Source organism: Solanum stenotomum, chromosome 11, assembly GCF_019186545.1.
Source record: "Solanum stenotomum isolate F172 chromosome 11, ASM1918654v1, whole genome shotgun sequence".
NCBI classification, from domain to species: domain Eukaryota; kingdom Viridiplantae; phylum Streptophyta; class Magnoliopsida; order Solanales; family Solanaceae; genus Solanum; species Solanum stenotomum.
In genome coordinates this window covers 343,358-366,417 of record NC_064292.1, presented here as the reverse complement: position 1 = coordinate 366,417, position 23,060 = coordinate 343,358, and the positions used below count along the sequence as shown (strand labels likewise).

At 30.7% G+C, this 23,060-nt stretch overlaps 2 protein-coding genes and 1 pseudogene across 2 annotated transcripts; 1 reads left to right on the top strand and 2 right to left on the bottom strand.

The window, feature by feature from the left end:
* Nucleotides 1-1,439: 1,439 nt before the first annotated feature.
* Nucleotides 1,440-4,662, bottom strand: LOC125844163 (receptor-like protein kinase HERK 1). The gene has a single exon (XM_049523424.1). The coding sequence runs from the start codon at nt 4,031-4,033 to the stop codon at nt 1,523-1,525; it is 2,511 nt and encodes an 836-aa protein (XP_049379381.1). The 5' UTR covers nt 4,034-4,662; the 3' UTR covers nt 1,440-1,522.
* Nucleotides 4,663-8,908: 4,246 nt separating this feature from the next.
* Nucleotides 8,909-10,299, bottom strand: LOC125844634 (peroxidase 15-like). The gene is made up of 4 exons (XM_049523946.1): nt 10,009-10,299; nt 9,721-9,918; nt 9,419-9,584; nt 8,909-9,328 (listed from the first exon to the last, which is right to left on the bottom strand). Exons 1-4 carry the CDS (start codon nt 10,216-10,218, stop codon nt 8,922-8,924), a joined length of 981 nt encoding a protein of 326 aa, XP_049379903.1. The 5' UTR covers nt 10,219-10,299; the 3' UTR covers nt 8,909-8,921.
* Nucleotides 10,300-18,512: 8,213 nt separating this feature from the next.
* On the top strand, nt 18,513-23,056 carry LOC125846124 (putative leucine-rich repeat receptor-like protein kinase At2g19210; annotated as a pseudogene).
* Nucleotides 23,057-23,060: the final 4 nt, after the last annotated feature.

Here is a 23,060-nt window from a genome sequence, read left to right as displayed (position 1 = left end):
GCTATCTAGTAATTTTTTTTGCTTCCGCTGAAAATTGAACCTATGACCTAATGGTGCTCAATCACTTTATTGATCGTAGACTACATATTATGAATCAGTCCAAGCCCAATACTGTTGATACCTATAGGGATGCCACACAAGTAACTATTGGGCTGAGAAATAGAACCAGAGGACCTCTAGAAAGGTTGATTTGGGATCCAGGCAACTAGTTTAAAAGGACACGCAGTTCGAAAGAATAGCTTATGCGTATTATGATCATGATTAGGCAAAGTCTGTATCCAAAGTAAATCAGGAAGATTCCTCCATGAATAACTGGGTCCTAGGTTATGTTAAGTTACAGACTATCGATCCATGATGACACTGCCTTATAGGGCCATTGCCAGTCAACTAAAACAGAGGCAATCTGGTAATGCATGCTAAGTAGATAATACATATATTTCGCATTACATGGTTCTTGATCTACTGGTTTTAAGTCGACGTTTACCACATGTCAAGAACCTAGTATTACTACTCTATCACTGACTTAGATTCAGACGAGAATCTAGATTCTGAAAAATGGAGAATAGGATGGCCTGATGAGGAAAGAAAGAATGTCAGGATTCATAACATATCAAGGGACTCCTGACATTCTTTCTTAGTTACTTGTTCTAACTAAACAATTTGAAAAAGGAGATGAGCATACAGGTAGAGTCTAAATAATAATGATGATAAAAGATTCTATAGAGAAAAAATCACATTTATGCAAGACCAAACATACCTCATAAAACATCGTAAGGTGTTCAACAGGGAGCCACAGAAACTCCGTCGTACAAAAGCTGACTATTTCCTTTAACAACCGAGAAATCCTCAAGCGCCCAGTGGCACGGTCCAAAACTCATGGATAATGATCTTGCCCTTCTCCAATTAAGTACTAGGTTTTTGTGCCTAAGCCACACATCACACATTGCATTCTTACCACTAGACCAATGCCCTGGGCCTCATAGTGCATAAGTTCAATTTAGCCAATGAATTGACATATCTCCCTACCTTCCATCTTCAAAGAAGGTTTAAACATGTATGACAACAATGACCAAACAATTTCGATCTTAAGAGGGAGAAAAAGTAACAAGCTTTTGCCAGTAATTTAAAAAGGGAGAAAAAGTAACAAGCCTTAATATTTGATTATATTCCGATCTCCGAAGCCACTAACTTTGCAGTATCACCAAGTATCTCAAACACATTAAATATCCAGAGAAATCTCTGTGTGGGTGTGGGGGGGGGGGGGTCTGAGCAACCTCCTGGTGCTGCTCCATATTCACAAAGGCCTTCTCACAGGCATGACATGAATGAGCATGCCCAAGAAAATGAAAAGAAGATCCACAGGTAGAACAATGCATATTTTCAAAGTTAACATTCCTATTTAATACTCGGAAATTCGTATAATAAACTGTTACAAAAGAAAGAAAAGATCAATCTTTATATGATCCACAAACAAAAGTGGAATTAACAAACACCTAAACACTGTATGTACCTTTTTACTTAATTATCTACCCTCAGACTTGAGCAATTGTGAGAAAACCTTACTCATGGAAACACCAGAGAGATCATCCAAATTTGGTGTTCCGTTATGAGCAGCAGAAGCACCGGGATCAACTTGACTGAAATCATCAACTTGTGGAGAGAGCTCACCAATAAGGATGGTGCTGTTTTCTTCAGGATCATCTTGAATGACAGCTTCTTGAAGTTGAAGTGCATACTCCAGATTCCACAACACATCGCCCATTGATGGCCTGTCTACACCAAAATCAGCTAAGCATTTCTCTGCTGTTTCTGCAAACTTCCTGAGGGAATCTGGTCTTATTTTGCCCTCAAGATTGGAATCTATAATTTGTTCCAGTTGTCCCAACTTCTGCCACTTCATTGCCCATTCAGCTAAGTTGACCATCTCTCTCGGAAGAGATGGATCTATGACAGGCCTAGCACAAAGAACTTCGAATAAAACAACACCGAAAGAATAAACATCAGATTTTTCTGTCAGCTGTTGCCTTCTAAAATATTCTGGATCTAGGTAGCCAAAACTTCCTTTCACGGCTGTGCTAACATGAGTTTGATCAAGTTCAGGCCCTGTCTTGGATAGTCCAAAATCAGCAACTTTTGCCATAAAACTCTCATCAAGCAGTATGTTTGCGGACTTGACATCACGATGTATAACTGCTTTAGCATAGCCAGTATGAAGGTAGTGCAGACCTCTGGCCGACCCAATGCATATCTCCAGCCTCTGCTTCCAGCTCATACTGGGTAGATCTGACCCATACAGATGGCTCTTGAGGGTCCCATTCTCCATATATTCATAAACTAGAATCATTTCATTTTTTTCATCACAGTATCCCATCAATGAAACCAGATGCCGGTGGCGGAACTGAGAAAGCATCTCAATTTCCGTTCGGAACTCTGCAAGACCTTGTTGGGACTTGGGATTACCCCTTTTCACAGCCACCTTTGTTCCATCATACAAAACACCCTTGTATACCTTCCCAAAGCCACCTATTCCAATAACCAAACTCTCATCGAAGTTGCTCGTTGCTTCCAGCAAAGCTGCAAAAGGAACACGATAACTCATGTTTGAAGCAGCACTTATGGTTGTTCCGTTTGAATACTTGCTTCCCATGGTGTGTGAAGTGCCACCATTCATAGATAAAGGAATCCATATTTTTGACTGGGCAAGCTTTTCTTGTTTTCTTCTTCTATGCATGCAAAATAAGATGCCAACCATCACCAACACAACTGGGACACCTATACACACACCCACGATGACTCCGACATTCTTCTTTGCCTTTGAACTCGGGTTAGTAGAAACAGAATCTACCTGACTAAGGCTGCCCTGAGAATTATTCAACTTCAGAAGTTCCAGTCCATTTAGGAAGGCATCAGGATAAGCACTCCTTGGAGATGGGCCCACACTAACGTTAAGCCTATTACTTTTAGCGGTTGGAGTAACATAATCATTGTAATAAGCTGTGGCCAAAATTCCCCGAGCTTTCTGACCAGGATCAAAATCATGAGCCACGTTCCAGGAGTTAACATAAATGTTAAACAGCAGCTGATTGGCAGCTATACTCACTATGTCACAGAAGTGTAAGCGAATGAAATATTGAAACCCAGGATCCACATTAAACGTCCAGGTCACGTTAAAATTGGCATTAGGATCATCACCAGTACCAGCCACGTTCATCTTACTACAAGTACCATAAACTGACGGTGGTGCAGAATCTGGTGTTGCTCCATCTGCTGGATATTTTACGGATCCAATCTTACTAACCGACTTAGCTGAACTTGGCTGAATCAAGAAACTTTGATCAGTAACCCAAGTTCTCCAAAGTGTATCATTATCAAACGACACCAACGATCCACCCATGTTTACCCTAGCGACTGTTTCGAGAGCCTGTGCATACATACCACTAAATGTCCCAGCTGGACTAATGGTGGAGGCATCATCAGTTATAAGGACATCAGGTACAGAGACAATTTCCATAGCATTTATATAAGCAAATGAATTGCTCGAAGGAGAGAACGTTACTACAAGGTCATTCGAGGTAACATTTACTGAAAATTCCTTGACAGAAGCATTTTTTGGAGAGAAATTGCCAAGAAGAACATTCTTTTGAGTGGAAACAGAGAACATTGCAGTGCTCATATCATAACCTTGGTAAACAAACGGGTAAAAATAAAGGCGAATCCAATGCCTCCCCGTTAGGCTAATTGGAAATTTATAGCTGGATTGTTGAGTAAAAATTCTAGCAGTTTGATAAAGGGGTGAATCATTAGCTTTTGTAATTGAATTTGAAGGGGTATCAGCCAATATATCTTTTGAAGTTGACAAAAACTTTGAAGCTGATTTATCAGCCATAAAAACCCTATTACCAACATTAGTATCTTTAGATGATCCACAATCTACTAAGAAATTATCAGCAGGTTCAAAACCAGAAACACGCAAAACTCCCAACACCAATATAAACAAACTCTTCACTAACAATCCAAAACCTTCCATCATCATTCAAATCCCAAAAGAACACAAAATTAGACCTTAAAGGCTAAAACAAGCAGTTCTTGAAAAGGAACAGTAACACAAAGAACAACTATTTCATCACCACAGAAGCACAATATATGAAATACCCATCAAAAGAAACATCAACAGAAGGGTAAAGATGTCACCTTTTTCATTCAAAAGAGCTCCAAGACTGAGAAAAAAGAGAAACCCAAATCAATAATGAACAAACAGAACATAAATCAGAAGAAAACTCTTGAGGGGTACCAGAAAATATTTGTTTTTTTTTCAGGTAGAAAAGAAGAGAAAGAGAATGATATCTTGGATTTTGGAACGTTAACAGGCAGGTTGATGCTTTAACTGAAAAACCCACCTCAGATACAAACAAATTAATAGAATTTTAAATTCAAAGAAACCAAAAACATCATTTTCTAGAATGTGAACTAGCAATTCATGAAGTCAAAAGGGGCCATTTTGCATAAATATTTGTGCCAAGAATTAATATTTTTTGAGGGTTTTGGTGGTGTTGACTCTTTCTGAGTATGGGGGAGTGGAGTTATGTTGTTCAGCTCATTCATGGAGGGTAAAGAAGAGAGAGAAAAGATGGTGGCAATAAGGGTGTAAAAGTAACAGACAATATTTATTTGAGCAGAGTAAAGAGTTATGGGCTAAAAGAAAAAAAAGGAGAAGAAATCTAAATTACTGGAGCAATCCATTCTTATTTTTTAAAAAATAATTAATTAAAAGTTACTCCATTCCTTTTACTATTTGTGTATCAGATTATAATTTATAAAAAGTTTCAAAAATAATATTTTTAAATTAAAGATACTAATTTTTAAGCATGTCATATGAAAATTAAAATTAAAAAGTTGTTAAGATAAGAAAAAGACATTATTTTTTAAATTAACCTTTAAAATATGAAGTAAGACAATCAATTTGAAATAGATGAGATACAAAAAATAAAAAATAAAAATCATTTATTGATATTTTATGTATATTGATTGAAAACATAATAAAATGATCTTTTATGTTTGAAAAATCCATTCAAAAAATTACTTTAAACTCATCAAATAAAATGTCAATTTCAACCTAAATTTAAAGTATAAAAGATGAAGTTAAAAATAATTAGTATTTTTTAGCAAATAGGCCAAGTCTTTTCATTTTCCAAATCTTATCCTGTAAAATTATTTTTTTCATTGATTAATATAAATCACAAGTCACTATAAGAAAGCGATTTGGCAACAAATTAAACTTGGACCAACCACTTTACTTAATAGCATAACTATGGCAGAGTCATTCTTTAATTTAATTTAATTTAATTAGGTACAAATTCACAATAAGATGGATATTTGGCGGCTGTTTACATCAAATTTGACATTTTCCAACAAAGGAAGCTGAGTCTAAGACCATTTCCTAAGTGATATAATTTGTAAATAATCAATAAATATACAGGTTTTTGTATATTTATTCAAATATAAATATACACATAATAATCATACTTAATATATAAATATTGTATATTACAAATCTTTTTTCTTGATCATCAGATTTTGTTATGTTCTCCTCTAGGCTCTAATATTATAAGATATCATAGATGTATATTTATATTAATTATGATTAATTTATAGCAGTTAATAGACTGAAGTCTAAAGACATGGATTTTAGATAGAAAGTCGAAGATTATGATAGAAGAGTAGTAGATTATTAAGTATAGTCATATTTTTATTAGTATAACTTAGGTATCACTTAGTTTCTTTTCTTTTTTTTTTCCCAATATATTAATTAATATTTATTGTTATACTTGTATGGTATGTTGTCTCTTTTTCTTTCTTAATTTTCTAATTTTAGCTAAGAATCTATGGGAAATAGTTTCTCTATTCCGTAAAAATAAAAATGAGGTTTATGTATATGTTAGCTATCATATACCCCACATATAAAATTACATTGAATATCCCTGATGTCATATAATCTAATACTTGTTCACATAAAAAATTACTTGTAAAAATTTTCCTTTCAATAAGTTGATGTTTGTAACTTGGGATCGACAGTGTCTTAGCGCGTTGGAATTTTGTTTTGTGTTATTAATTTCATAATCTCCATGCAATTTCTTATTTTCACAAAAAAAAAAACAATTTATATCATCACTTACTTTTTTTTTACTATGTCTAATAGATAATATTTCCCTAATTCATCATTATCTTAAGCATGTATCAAGGAGGGTCCATCGCAAATAACTTTATTTTTATAAATTAGAAATAAAACTACATATATATTATTGTTTCAAACTTTACTAATAAAATTATATTGAATATGATATTATATTATTTATATCACTATTCTTTTCACGCAATGACACTATATATATATAAAGGTTGTGTATGTCATGGTAGCCACTTACAAGAAAAATAGTGGTAGGTGAAATGGTCCATCAATCTTTTTCTTATATGCACGTATGTTATCAACGAACGTATATTGGTCTTTCAATCAAATCTATTATAGTTCTATGCATATTAATCATTTCTGTTGTTTTTACATGAATTTCTGCATTCTCATATGCACAAGGCACTTTATTTTCTTTTATTTTACCAGTTATATCATGTCACATTAATTGATATAGAGTCAAAATAAAGATTTGAAGTTTATAAGTATTCAATGACTTTGTAAAAATATTAATTAACCGATTAAATTTTGATTAAAGTTATTGAGTTTGACTGAATTCATAAGTCATATCTTAACTTTGTCCTTCTATATATATGTAGATATACAATAAAAAAAGGGCATATCTGGGAGGGAGGGATACGGTCATGAATTCATGCTTTTCTCTCTCTTTTTCTTAATTTTTTGAAATGTTAAGTTATGAATAAATATAATTATTAAAGCTAATTTGTACATCTTATAGATATAGATATGAAAAAATATTAAAATTGTAAAAGGAATAGTGGAATACCTTTGAGCCTACAATTTCAAAAAAAAAATTAACATGGTAAAATTCTAAAGACTAAATTTATTAAATTTAAATTTAAAATAGACCTGTCCATATTAGTGTGCCTATTTTCTTAAAATTCTAGATCTACCTATTATAATAAGATGAGTAATCAAGTTGTCAAATAAAAAATATATGATTATCTTTTAAAAGCGTGTGAACTTCTTTATATATTTAGCCACATGACTATTTTTATGACTTGGTATAGGTTTGTGAGGTTTTCAAAGGGACTAAGGACTAAATCAAATTAGGGCTTAAAATAAGAGGAAAAAAAATATAATATATATATATAAATGGAGAGAGAGAAATATAGGACAAATGGCTACACATAATTGAAAGAATTTAGGGACAAAATATGGACATAAAGGAAAACTACAAATAATCAAATATCAAAGGAAGGTGCTTGCTTTTTTAGTTTTATTTTTAGGACAACTGGAGGGATATCTCCAGCTGGAAACAAATAATTGATTTATAAAATTTGTTGCATTCCATTTCCCATGGAAAAGCCCAAGCCCCTTGTAATTTAATTAAACTCAGCATAACTTCATTAATATTATTACAACATATAATAAGATGGAAGATTTAATTTTGTAGTCCTCTATAAATTTGTTTTCAATTTTATGTCTTTTTTGATAGAAGTTTTATATTGTTACATCCAAAAGATCGAAAATATCATTTTTTTCTATTCAATTTGTAAGTGATCATAAAAGATCATTTCCTCTAATGGACACTCACAAGTCACATGTGTATGTATGTATAAAGGAATTAAGTTGTGTATTAAGGGGGTCATTTGGTTTCAAGTAGAGTTATTTAAGGATTAATAATCTAAAGGATTATAATTTAGGGTGTGCGTATTTATATTGTAAATAGAGATCATGTTGTTAGTTATTTTTCATAGAGTGAAAAATAATAGAAAATTTATGAATTTATGAAATAAACTATTTTCCATTAGATTTGAACTCTTTTTTCATATTCAAAATTCAAAGCACAATTCTTTGAACTTGCAATAATGGTGATTTTAACGCTAAAAGCCCTTAACTAGCTATGGTTAAAAAAAATTAAAAAGGTAATTACACCTTAATCCTTAAATTTGTGTTGACCTATTTGTTAATCCGCAGGGTTACCATTCTGGACGATGATTAGTCTCAATTGACCAAATAAAACGTAAAAAGTAAGGAAAACTTGCGTAAATGTTTCCATCGGCCATCTAGTTTAATTACTAACATGGTTGAAGTATATACAATACCTATACATTTCGGTTGATATATTGTTTCCTTCGGCCATCTAGTTTAATCATCAACATGGCTGAAGTATATACAATACCTATACATTTTGGTTGATATAATGTATATAAGTATGTATACTATCTATACACTTCGGTTTATATGTTATGGCATGTATAGGTATGTATACTATATATATTATGTATAAAGTATACAATATATACGCTACAAATACACTTCGGTTGATATGTTGTGTATCGATATGTATATTATATGTGTACATTTTATACTTTTGTGAACTAGATGACTCAAAACATTGACCCGCAATTTTCCCCAAAAATGATGATTCTATTACATTTATACTTGTTCAAAATAAACAAGATAATCGTGGAAGGGAAAAACATATTCTAACAATCAACAAAATGTGGTATAAAGTGTTTTGGTATTGAAGTGTTAGTCACCGTACATATTGAACGTTTTAAAAATAGAGTCCATTTGAATTAGCCGATTGTACACAATACTCAAACTTTTTCATAATCATATTCAACTCTTATAGTACACAAATCAAAATTTGAACGTATTTGTTAATCTCCTTCTTAAGGTGAAAAACAAAGACAATTACCAATATTCAACTAATAACCAACACTTGATTAAAGCAAAACCAATCTCTTAATCATCAAAACTTTTTGCTTCAATTGATTCTTTTACAATCTGAGTGAATCTCCCCATTGGTACCCGTTAACGGACTAATATTTCCCATATTAATCATAGACTGAACAAAGCTCTGAAAAAATGTATTTTGGTTACTACTAAATGTGTTCACAATTGATAAAGTTGTTCCTGATGAAAATAATTCTTGATCTGATTGCAAAAGCCCTTGATTGTTCTGCAAATTCGCGTAATAATTATTATCGAAACCATCAGACGTGGTGGGATCAAGATTAGCCAAGGCTGTTGCACTGCCATTTTGAGGACATATTTGCCTAAGGTTAGCTAAGTAAGTTGTGTTCAAACTTGGATCTGGATTTCCTGTGCCATTGAAATTGTAAAGCCGGGCACTGAATACACGACATTGGGCACGTCCAAATGTATGTGCACCTAATTATAAAGATTTATCAAAACTAATTAATAAATTGTTCGACTTCCCAAATGGATATGCAATCAAAACAGAGTTAATTGATTAATTACCAGATAAGGCAACTAGATCGGTTATGTTAAGGCCAACAGCAGTAAACTTTGCTGTAATGTTGGTTAACCCTTCAGTAGGAGAAGGAATTGATGTATTAGCTCCGGCTTGGTTTGCGGTTCTACTGTCTCTTCGTCCTAATAAAACATTCCATGAAGGACCACCTGCCTGCACGAAATAAAGTTTAAGAAAGAAAGGAAGACTTTTGAAACGTCTTATCTAAAGAATCATTTCATTAAGGGTAAAAGGAGAATTTTAAAGTTGAATTGTTTTTAATTATAGAAAGATGACATTTTTTTCGTACCTGAGAAACAGAGGATTCTGCGGCAAGAGCAAGAATATCGGCACAAGAGACAACGCCAGGGCAAGAACTTTCAAGAGCTGTTTTAATGTTGTCAACGACGTCGAAACCTCTTGTGGAATTTGTATTTGGAGCTGCATCTTTCTCACTTACAATATTTGTTGTAGCGTTGTTATCTAACAAAAGTGAAGCATCACATCCCTGTGAAATAACAAGTAGAATTATGTTACTTAAAATGAGCTAACAAGTATAAATTATGTGTAAAAACGTAATAAGAAAGAGTAAATTTACGTTGACAAAGCAATCGTGGAAATGAAGACGAATGAGGCTGGCTCCAATGCGGGCATCAGACTGTAAAGCTTGTTGAATTACATTTTGGACAATACTTGAAACATTTGGACATGTACTTGAGTAAAAATTGGCACTCAATTGGGCATTTGTTTCATAGAAACTACAAGCTGATAGCAAAATGCATGTAACTGCTAAAATATAAGGAGACATTTTTTTTTTCTTGGTATTTATTTTTATTATATTTAGGTAGAAAAGAAGTGAAGAAAGATAGCTAGACAATTTCTTTTTCACTTGTGTCTCATGAATTAGCTATAGATCTAGGCAATATATAAAGAAAAAAAAGTGTCTTTGTCTTCATGTATTATTCTTGACAATTTCCAACATCATAGTCAAACAAAATAATTTACTTTATTTGTAAGTGTGTCTGGTGAAATAATTAGCAAGGCGAGATACTTAAAAACATCTCTAACATGACTCGGATTATTAATTTCCTACTGAAACTATGTTTGGTCTTAAATATTACCCTTGATTTTGGCTATTTTAAAACTTTTATTTCCGAACGTAGATAGTGATAAATTCAAGATTTTCGTCCTTTATCCGTTGAACATTGTCCATTGGTGTGATAACGAGCGTGAGTATTAAAAAAATAAAAAGTGATCTTCCAATTGTGTAGTTCTCTTGCGATATCTTAATATATAATGCATATTTTTATCCCAACTTTTATTTGTTTATAAAATTTCATTCATCGATAATTCGATATAATAACTATTTATTTCAACGTTGCATTTTTTTAATAACAAATTTTGGGGTGTAGATGTATTCCACTCCACCAATTAGGAAACTTGTGTTACTAGTCTATTACAGCAGACTTTAGTGGAAAATGGTCTTAGGCAAATTGGGCAAAGAAGTAGTCATATGAGACTTTTTCAATATTTGAATAAAATATTAAAAATTCCGGTGATTTCTTATTTAATTAAAATCTTATCTAACAAGTAGGCGATGATGATTTTTATATATATCTCTGTCTCAATCTATCTGATATCATTTGAATTTTGAGAGTTAAAATGGTTCTATTTTTATCGTGAATTTGGGCATGAGATCTTTAAATTTTTTTAAAATACAATTTATTTATTGAAAACCTACATACAAACTAAGAAGTAATACAAGTCGCAATAATTGATACATATTCAATATACTTTTTGAAAAATATATTAAAAAATCACGATAAAAAAATTGTACCATCTTGAAAATCAAAGACACTTTTCTCATTAGAGAACCTTCTGCAATAATGGATGCAAGTTGTGACTGATTAATAAAAATCAATAAAGTTGATTTAACATTTTCGATAGTAAATTTTCAAAGATTCTCCATAATTTAAGGAAAAATCAGAATGTGGGAAATATGTTGCTGTATTCAATTTTAGTAATCATAAATTCCAATATCCAATTTCAACAACTACATTTTCAAATAAAGATTAAGATATTTTATTTGGACATTGCAATTTAACTCGTATTCAAAATTTTAGAACTTTTGCATGTCTGTTTGCTTTTAAAAAATAAATCAGACATTTAATGTCTCTTTTCAGGCAAGTTTTAATAATATAAAGGACATACTCTGGTTGATTTTACTTATCATGATTATTATAAATAATTATCTAAAATACCTATTAATTTATAAAATTAAGATAGAATTAACTTAAAAAAACACCTATAGTGAAAGGAGGAGGAATATTATATTGAGATAAAAAAAATAAAGTTTATAAAAAATATTTTACAATTTTTTGAATAAAAATTTCATAATGACATAATTTTGATCTATATCTTTCTTTTTTTAAGAAAAAAGGATTTAAAAAAATGACAATAAAAGATATTCTTATAACCTCTCAGTTAGCCAATATGTTTGCAAATAATTGTTGTTTGATAAAGTGACAAATTAATAATCTGTCTTTTAAACAATTTGCCTTAATTAGGTGATTATTAGGGTTATCGATAGTCAAAGAAAACAGACTCCAACTACTTTCACCAAATCGTTATAATATCCAGAGGAGTTGCTACCTAATTACTTCTTCTCTTTTTGTGGTACCGTTTAAATTTCGAGAGTCAAATAGTTTAATTTTAATCATAAATCAGGTATGAAATTTTTAAGTTTTTAAAAAATAAAATTTACATATTTGAAAACTACGTAAAAACTAAAAAGTATTATAAGTCACAATAATTAATAATTTAAGATATTTAAAAAAATTACGATTAATTTTTTTTTAAATTCCTCTAGATTTAAAAATTAATTATGTACTCTTCCATTTGATTGGAATGTTTTTGTATTCATCTGACTATCCAAGCCAACCAAGCAAATATAAGCCTAAAGATTCATTGTTTCAGATTTCACTCGTTATACAATATACTATATTTATTGAATATATATAGTACTTGAAGAAAAATTCATGTCGACCAAAAAATTAACGAATTTTTCATTGGTGACGATAAATCAGAAATTTGGAATTTAAAATTTAATATATATGTATGAAAATACTTCGGGTACTTTTTTATATATATAGTATAATTTTTCAACAAAAAATATTTTAGTACTCGTAACTTTACGCCATTGTTCCTCATATAAAGGAGGTTTCAGAATTCTCAGTTAATAGTTAATTACGATATTTGTGTGTAATTTATTTTCTAATACCTTAATTATTTGAGAAAAGGCATAAAATTTATGAAGTTGTGATTTTAATTTAGTGTTAGTTCGAGACTGTAATTTCAAATTTCAGATTCTTCAAAAGTATGATTTGAGATTCAAAAGCATGATTGTAATTTTTTTTAATATAATATTTGACCGATAAGTTTATATGTAAATAAAAGAAGAAAAAGATGCATGTTAGATTGTCCGTACCATGTGAAAGGATTGTATTAAAGAATACTTAATTATTACTATTGTTGACTAGTGTATCTCTATAAAATTATGTGTTTTTGAAAGTTTGTAATTGTATATATTTATTTATAAATAATTTTGAAGACATGTGATTTATTAATGTGGTGCCTTAGGACATTCTGATGTCTTGTTTATGAACTATGATTTATTCATTTGGTAAAATAGCGTACGAATTAGAGAAATTTTGATAGTTTTCACATCTTATGAAATTTTTATATTTATAAAAAATAATAAACAAAATTTTAACTTCCAAATTTTGAGTTCGATATAATTTCATATTGCATTTATGACCATGTGTGTACCTGTATTGCCTTGCTTTGGGAAGAAATGAGTTGGGCTACTATAATTTGGGCCTTAATAGAATTGGGCATTCTTAAGGCAAGTCCATATTTTGTATGTTTTTGTGAATTCATGTTTGTGCCCTTGTTTTCACTAAGAAATCAGGCATTTATTATTAGAGTAAATTTTATGTATAACAAATATAAAATTCATAATTGTATGTTATGGCTATAGTTTATATAATTGCACTCCATAGCAAAATTTTAGTTGGCTATGGAGCTGTCTTTCTGTATATCTCGGTATTTCTTCAATTTTATATACATTTTGATTGTTTAAAAAATTAAATATAAAGGCGGTAATTTTGGTTAGAAAAAAAAGGAAAAAAAATCACTGAATTCACGCACATTCTGTTTCAATCGATTTTCCTTCCTTCTACGTCTTCTTCAACAGTAAGAACTCCATTGTAACTCAGTTAAGAAAATCAATCAAGTTGTTGATGGTACTATTCAAATAATCGAGATCATATTGATTTTAGAGATAACAACATGAGGTAATTTCATGACGAAAAAATTCTCTGATTTTATTTTTTTCTGGTCGAAATTGGTGTTCAACGTGTATTCAAAATCAAATTTCCTTTTTAACTTTCATCAATTTCAGTTGAATGTAGATTCAGAGGTGTATATCTTGTTCGTAACAGAGTTTAACACTTATGATTTGTACAGTTAATTTGAAATCTAGGAAAATTTGTGATTTGCAAATTTTCTAGATGAAATTGTTGATTATTTTGAATTTGTGATCGGATATTCGTTCTTTTCACAGTAATATTTTTGTTTGGATTTGTATATTTGATGTCGAAACTATGAATGAAGATGAAATTGTATTATAATTTGCTTAGAGTTTATACGTATAGGTGCTTAGATATGATTCAGCAAGATATGTATAATTCGTATATGAAACTTTTGACTTTTTGTTTTGAATTTGTATATTTATACAGTGCAGATTCATCCTAATTTTGGATATATGATTCTTATACAAATGCAAAAACCTATACTATGTGAAAGTAACAATACCACTGCACTGTGTGAAATTGTAAATTTGTGTATACAATGGTTTATATAATTGTATATTCAGAATATGTATATAAATGAAAAACTAAATTCCCTGTACGTTATATACATATACATATTAGTGTTGTTGTGACATGTATAAGTATATGAAACTGTTGACTGTTTATTGGAATTTGTAAGTTATATACATATACCGATTAGTGTTGTTGTGAGTTGTATAAGTACATGAAACTGTTGACTGTTTATTCGAATTTGAATATTTATACAGAGCAGGTTAGTCCTTATTTTGGATATTTGATTTTGTATATTTATATACAATAGGTATATGTATATGTCAATTATTTTAGATTTGTCAATTGTATATTTGTATAAAGCTTTAATTTGTGTATATAAACGTTTATATAAGTATATAATGGGAATATGTATATTACTACAAAACTTAATTCGCTATAATTTGTGGAATTGTATATGTCTGAATGAACATTATACAAAAAGTATCCTTATACAAATGCAAAAACTTATACATAAAACATGAATGCACAAAATTGTATCAAGTGTATAAATATTTATATTGTATATATATAGAAGTTGTTGTGACACTACTAATACAATAACTATTAATATTATACATTATACAACCAATTTCAAATGTATAATTGTTTACCTTGTATGTATAGTTAAATAGTTCTATTTTATACATTAACTTTGGATATTAACATAGTGACTATATAAAACTATATAAATAAACAGAGAAGACATGAATCAACACAAAAATATAAGAAAAATATAAAATTGTAACATATACAAAAATAATGATTATACAAATACCTCATCATGCTCCAATGAGCCAGAAACAACCCCTTCCTTTCTTTTTGCATTGTCATATGTATAATTAGTTGTTTTTTCTTTCCCTTTTTTACTTGACCCAGTATCAGACTGATCTTTCTTACCTCCCTCCACAATTTTGATGTTGGATTGCTTCGATTTTGCACTCATTTCCTCCAATCTGATTGGGTCATTTTTCAATTTGGATCTGATCTCTTGCATTGCGTTGTATTTGGACATTGAACCTGCAACCTTCCCAAAATCCTGAGTTAAACCCAAGGAAAACGATAGGTGTTCAACAATATTTTGACATGCAAGGGTATACCTCTTGTGAATCTTTTAGATGGAGACTGCGCATCCATTGTTTGAATGAAAACTATGTATGGATTATGAACTGATGTGAAAAATAGCTTGAAAAAACTGAAAAAATAGACAAAAATTTAAATTAATCGATTGAGATAAGTTTTGGCGGTACTTGAAATTTTTGAAGGGATTGTGAAATCGCGATTGAGAACGTGATGGTGGAGATTTGAAATTTCAAACTGATTTTGGGGAGAAATTGAAGGAAATAGGAGATATAAACGAGAAGAAGAGATTGTATAAAAAGAGAATAACGTCAGTTTTTTTTTAACTTATACAAATCGGCGGGGCCCATTTAATAGCAAACTGACCAAGACTTTGCTCCTTAAAGGAAATAAATGAAACGATAGCTACTTTATTTATTTTACATTAATAGTTTGTCATTATGTACACTTATCGCTTATTAAAATTAGGGGGTGCATCATTTTTATTTGATTTTGATCTTGGAACGTCTTGTTTCGTCAAAATTGAAGGAAAATTTATGTCAAAATATAATGGAAGACATATTTGAATTTAAAACATATAGTAACAACAAAAGTGTATTTAAACTAATTCAAATGATGCATGAGTATATTTGATCATTTAATTTTCCGTTTAAAAATTAAGACATCTTATGATATTCGGGAAGTAGCTAAGACTTGCCTAAGTCACATTCGTGTTAGTGGTAGTAGTTCGATCGTACTTCGTTGTAAACCTCAATACTCATACACTCAAAATGACCTAAGATGAGACCTTTTATATTCCTAATACCTTCTTACATGTATATTTTGGTTCCAAAAATAATGTCTACATTGAACGGGGTTCAACGTCAAAACATTAATATTGGATTTACCTAATATTGAGTCTAATACCATGTGAATACAATTTAAATATTTAGTCCAAAACCTTAAGGGGTCGTTTGGTTTGAAAATGAGTTATGATGGGATAAGTTATGTTGGGATAAGTTATGTTGGGATTAGTTATGATGGGATAAGTTGTGTTGGGATTATTTTTTATTGAGTGTTTGGTTTGTTGTATTCAAAATAATAAATTTTAAGAACAATTTATTTGTTTACAAAAATGCCCTTCATTAATGTAAAAAGTGATATAACAAAAGGGTTGAAAGAGACATTTTTGTCATTTACCTATTTTATCCCGGGATAAGTTATCCCGGGATTACTATACCACCCAAAGAGAGGGATAACTTATCCCGGTACTAATTATTAATCTCGGGATAAGTTATCCCGAACTTGCCAACCAAACAACAAAATAAGCGGTACTATAATTTAATCCCGAGACTATTTGGTATTATCCCTCACACCAAACGACCCCTAAGTATATGAGTATAAGGATATATTTATTTTAAAATCTTATAAAATCAACTGAATATTATACTAATACATACACCTGTTGTAAGATATTGTATATTTCTAACAAGTTGTGTCATAGCAATAATGAAGATGAAGTGTCAAGCAATTTTGTCCTCAATATTTTTCACACGTTGTACGCAACATCCCAATAATAATTATAGAGATGACTTACATGCCTCACAAAAGTCATCGTCGTTTTATAAATTTCTGCCCAATTGGCTTGTACGTAGAAAAGATTGGACGAGGATTCAAGCTTTGAAAATTATAAATTAAGTTCATACTTCTTTCGTCCACTTTTACATGTTCAATATATTCAGTGTGTGAAAGATGTATATATAAATTGAATAAAAACTATATATTGAGTTCATGTAAACTCATACGTAATTTTAATTGATACCTTCACTTATTGGTTGAATTCAGTCCATTATTCTGCATGCAGCATAGTTTGACGAGTTCAAACTCTTCAAGTCTTGTATATTATCTGGCATATTAGTTGACTTCCCTAATTTAACGTGCATTAATTACTTAAGTCAACCGCAACGCAGTAAAATAGAGTCAATGCTATGAAGTTTACCGTTGACTTACCTAGCTTCATGGTACTTCTCATGATTTAATATTAAATGTTGGATGTAATTGAATATTCTCTTTTGCCAAATAATTCATGCATTAAGTATGAATTATAAAAAAATAGCCAAATATTTATGTTTTAAACTAATTTGGAAAAGTTGAATTACAAGATTAAATAGGTTTTTGCACATAAAAATGATATTTAAAAGAGAAGAAAATTGGAGCTATGTTGAAAAGAATATTTGAAATTGAATTTGTCTTTAAAAAAAAAAACAATCGCTTGAAAAATGGGTAAAACCAGCTTCTCAAATTTGAAACACATTCAAAAAAATTAAAACAATGAGAATTTATATACACTCCTGTGGAAGCTCTAAAACTCTTATCCTTATAGTAGTTATTACTACTTAGGAGTAAAAAACTTAAAATTAGGATCGAAATAAATTTTTTTCCCCGAAGTTCGGAATCCGCATTAGAGTCTCGATTAAATTCGGATGACACACTCCCAAAACGATTTTCTACACACCCAGAATTTGAATCTGATACATTTGATTAAGGCTGGAGCAGTTCCACCTCTGGACCAACCCATATTGATAGGATCGGTTTAATCGAAATAGTTTGATAATTGGTAATACCATCCAAAGAATGAGGGATAGACCGACCGGTAAAATAGCAATAATTATATATACGATTCTCAATCAACAAGCTCATCAAAATATAATATACAAACCTCAAACGTGATCGATCTCTATAACCTATGTCTTAACTCAGACGCGGAGGAAGAGCATTAATTAGTTACGGGTTTGAATGAACTCGGAATTTTATATTTGTATTAGAAAATTCATTAAATATGTATAAATATTTAATTACGAATTCAATAACTATGAGGATTATGAATTTACTAAAATTCATAATTCATAAAATTTAAATTTTGGCAATACAAATTGTCTACGGTGTGAATGATAAAAAGGACAATGCAACCCAAAAATAGAGGGTCAACTTTTGCCACTTGATAGCCACTAAGCTGCTGGTCAAGAATAATCCAGTTCCTACCTAATAATTACTCCATCTAATAACACAATATTTCCTTTATAAAGTAATCCTTATGCCTCATTGTCTTTCAATTCTATTCTTAAGTTCATTATTCTCTAGCCTCAGCAGCATGGCTAGTAGTCATTTTCTCCTACTTGTTTTACTTCTTTCTGTTTTCTCTGTTTCTGCTGATGGTAAGCTTTCTTCATTTTCTATATTTAATCATTTCGTGTTGGAAACCTTTTTGTCTCGATTAATTTGAATTCGTGTCAGATACGTCAACTAAGGAGTATCAAAAATCTACTTGTATACTAATCCAAATTCGTGTTTGATCATATATATAGGCCCATTACTAGAAACAAAGTTATTTCTAGCGTAAATCAGTGGAAAACCTAGCTAATCCGAATTCACACTAGCTAGGTCTACTAAGGGGGGTAAATGTAGCTATACTGAATTGAAAGGTTTTCAATTCTCATAATTTAAACTTGACATCTCTGGTTAACCATAGAGGAATACTCTTGTTCCTATATAGTCTTTGTTTATTTGATCTTGATTTATTTATTTATTTTGTTACTTTTTATTTGTAGTGTTTGTGAGCCTAGATTGTGGATCATCAGAAGCATACACTGATCATGAAACTTCAATAGATTGGTTAGGAGATGCTGATTACGTAGCCAATGGAGAATCTCATGTTGTACAATCCAACAACTCAATATCACACGTAATGGACACTCTAAGAGTGTTCACAACCAGGACAAAGAATTGTTTCCTAATCGATGAAATCGAAAAGGGTGGAAAAGTTCTAATTCGAGCTAGTTTTTACTATGGAAATTACGATGGGAAATCAAATCCACCATCATTTGCACTTCAATTTGATGGAAATCATTGGGCCAGTGTTACAACTATGAGTGATCAACTTGTATATTATGAGACAGTTTATGTCGTTAAAGGCGATTACCTTACTGTGTGTCTTGCTCAGACAGAGGACAATCAATTCCCTTTTATCTCGGCACTTGAAGTTCGTGGCTTGGATTCAACTATGTATAGTCATGTTGATGATAATCATGCTTTGTTCTTGAGAAGAAGAGTTGCTTTTGGTTCCAACAAAACTATCAGGTAAAATATTCTGCCTAACTATACATCAATGTTATCTTGTTGCTTCTCTTTGTGTTAGTTAGAGTACTTCTATTTAGCGTTAGTTAGTGGTGAAGTCAGAAATTTCGACTTGCTTCATTTGTCTAACTCAAGAAGGGAAGATCGTTCAAGTTCATATAAGAAAGTCCCCCTTGCATCACTGATGTAGGATTGTATTCATTATGCCCGGACTTTGATACCATGTTAAATAGATTTTGGACCTATCTCAACTCAAATGCACATTGGGTCTTATCTCAACCCCAAAAGCTAGCTCAAAGGGGAGCCCGATGTGAGATTCTTTTCATTCATCAATCGGACTCCCTTCTGATCATGTAGATCCACACCGGATGCTGATAGAGACTAAATATATCTATATTTTTAGTTCTCTGTTTTATGATCATATCATCATTCTGTTTTCCGGATTAAATACAATGACTCGATATATTTTGAATTTCTAGTATTTAAATATTCTCTATTTTTTAAAACAAAAAGTCAAATATTGGATTAAAACGGACATAAATAAAGGGGCATGAATAGAAGATTCATATATTCGATATATATATATATATGGACTTAGTTGCTACTTAACTTTCGAAGCTATACAACATTGGGGTTGTTGTTTTTACTTCATTAAACAAATTTCTTTTGAGACCCCATAAAGGTAAAATCTGTCTACATTCTATCCTCTCCAGACTTACTTGTGGATTACACTAAATATGTTGTTGTTGTCATAACAAATTTTTTTTGATCAAAATGGACAGGAACACAGATGATCCCTATGACAGAATATGGACACCTGGTTCTGGAAATTTAATAGAAACACTCACTAGTGATGCCACAACTATTGACACTAGCCATGGAGATCAACCCCCACAACAAGTGCTACAAAATGCAATTTCCACAAACAATTCATTAAACATCATATCATGGAACATGAATTTTCTTCCTATTGATAATGTTATCTACATGAACATGTACTTCTCTGAAGTAACTCAACTTGATGTCAACGAAACAAGATCATTTAGAATTTTTCAAGACAATGAGTCTATCTCTGACCCAATTTTGCCACCTTATGAGGATTTTATTCAAATGTATGTTAGCAATCTCACTGTTTCACCATCCACTATTTTTTCTGTTGTGAGAACCACAAATTCAACACTTCCTCCTCTTATCAATGCCTTGGAAATATTCACTATTGGTAATGCATTGACTGATGGAACAAACACCCAAGATGGTACGTACACCCTCTTTTTAATCTGTTGTAGCAGATAACTTATTTCAGGTTACTTATAGTTATCTGATTGTGTAAATTCTTTTACACACTTTCAACGTATAGAAACTAATCTTGATTTATGAGTTTGACTTCTATACGTTTCATAGTACAAAAGAATGTATACACTTGCCTAAAAGATTACCATAGATATAATTGTCCATAGACCGTAATAACTATTGATAACTTGAAAACAATATGAATTTATTTACATTATCAGTATATATAAGTTAAATACTTTATTTATTGATATTTCTAATATTGTTGAATTATATATGGGATATTATACTTACTGAAGTACTGTATTTTTTTTTAAAATATAGTGGAGACTTTAATATCATTGCAAAAGGAATTTGAAGTATTACAAGGCTGGATTGGTGATCCTTGTCTTCCATCACCTTTTACATATGACTGGATCAATTGTAGCAGCAGTGATCCACCTCGCATTACAGCACTGTAAGTAAAATTTAATTCATTTTAATATGTGTTTTTACTTTTTAAAGGACAGTCTGATGCACAAAGCATTCCGCGTAAGGTTTGCAAAAAGACCTCATCCAAGGGGTATAACACAAACAGTTTATACTAATGCAAGCATTAGTGATTGATTTTATGGTTCGAACATGTGATCTATAGGTCACACAAAGATAATTTTATTGTTGTTTCAGGGCGCGCACCCCTTTATATAATTGTAATTTTTTTTGTTGAAATAAAATTAATTTACAGGTACTTGAGCAAATTCAATCTATCAGGATCACTTCCAGATTTTAGTTCCATGGATGCTCTTGAGACAATGTAATGTTTCTTGTTTTTAAAATTTTTTTTTATTAATTTAAATACATTTCTTCCTAAATAGGGATATTTTTATTTTAATTAATTTCTAACTCTTTTTTTTTTTGTGCTTCTTGGATTGCAGTGATTTGAGTAACAACGATTTGGATGGACCTATTCCTGATTTTTTTGGCACATTACCGAATCTAAAAGAACTGTTAGTATAAAACTATTATATTCTGATCGATTTAATTAGCTTGTTTGGTCAATTTTCTTAAAAGCTAAAAGTATTTTGAAGAAAAAATCGATTTATTTTAAAAAATTAAGGTGTTTGGTCAAACAACATTGTAGCAAGTTCTGATCGATTTAATTAGCTTGTTATGATAAATAATTTTGGTTTAATTTCTTTTCAGGAATTTAGCAAATAACAAGTTCACTGGACCAGTCCCTGCTTCATTGTCAAACAAAAATGGCCTAACCATAGAGTAAGAAAAAGCAACATTAAACATATCTTCTGTTATATTTCTTGAACTGTTTAGCGATTGAAAAGTTAAAAATTATTTTACATACCTAATAAAATTATTTTTAATCTTTATTATTTCCATATATAACATATCATTTTTTAAAATACTTTGACAAAATTTGTTATGAGTCAATTTAAGCTACATATCAATCCAAAATCTACTGAACTAATATTAAACAGATCATATTTTCATCAGCTAATTTTGTGTTTTTTTTTCCCCAGTACTTCAGGCAATTTAGGTTTGTGCAGTTCATCTGATGAATCTTGCCAAAATAATGATTCATCATCACCAGGAAATGATCAACCAAGAAAAATAATAAGAAGAAGAAAAATAATATGCCAATAATACTGGGTACTACAATTCCAGCCTTCTTGCTTGTGTGGGCTATTGTGGGTATTTTTGCTATTTTACACTACAAAAACAAAAGGGCTACTACATCTCTTGTCAATCCAGGTGAGGTTAACGGTTTGGATATAGAATTGTTATAATTTTTTGGAATTCGAAAAACTCTAAAAGGTTATTTTCGTATTTTTTTACTCTAAATTGTTTACTATTTATTTTTAAACACTATTTAAATCCAATTAAATATGCACTAATACAAAGTTGCAATTTTCAGGGCAAATTAGTGGAGGCAGCACCCCTTTTGTAGATAGAGTCCAAATGTCTGAAAAATTTGAAAAGAATCCAGAGGTTGCTGCCCATGATCATGAGAACTCAACAAATGTTTAGCTTAACATGTTTCTTAATTTCAAAAGGAAAAATAATGCAAGGTTAATTAGAAATATCAAATTTATTATTGAGTTGGCTAGCAAGAAAATAATGCATGTAATATAATGTTTAAGATTTTGTAATTTGTTGTAATTAATTAATGTTCTTGTTGTTTTTGGATCATAGTGGCTTTGTTTACCATACCATTCATCAAAATTCTTCCAACATAAATTTGTTGTAAGTT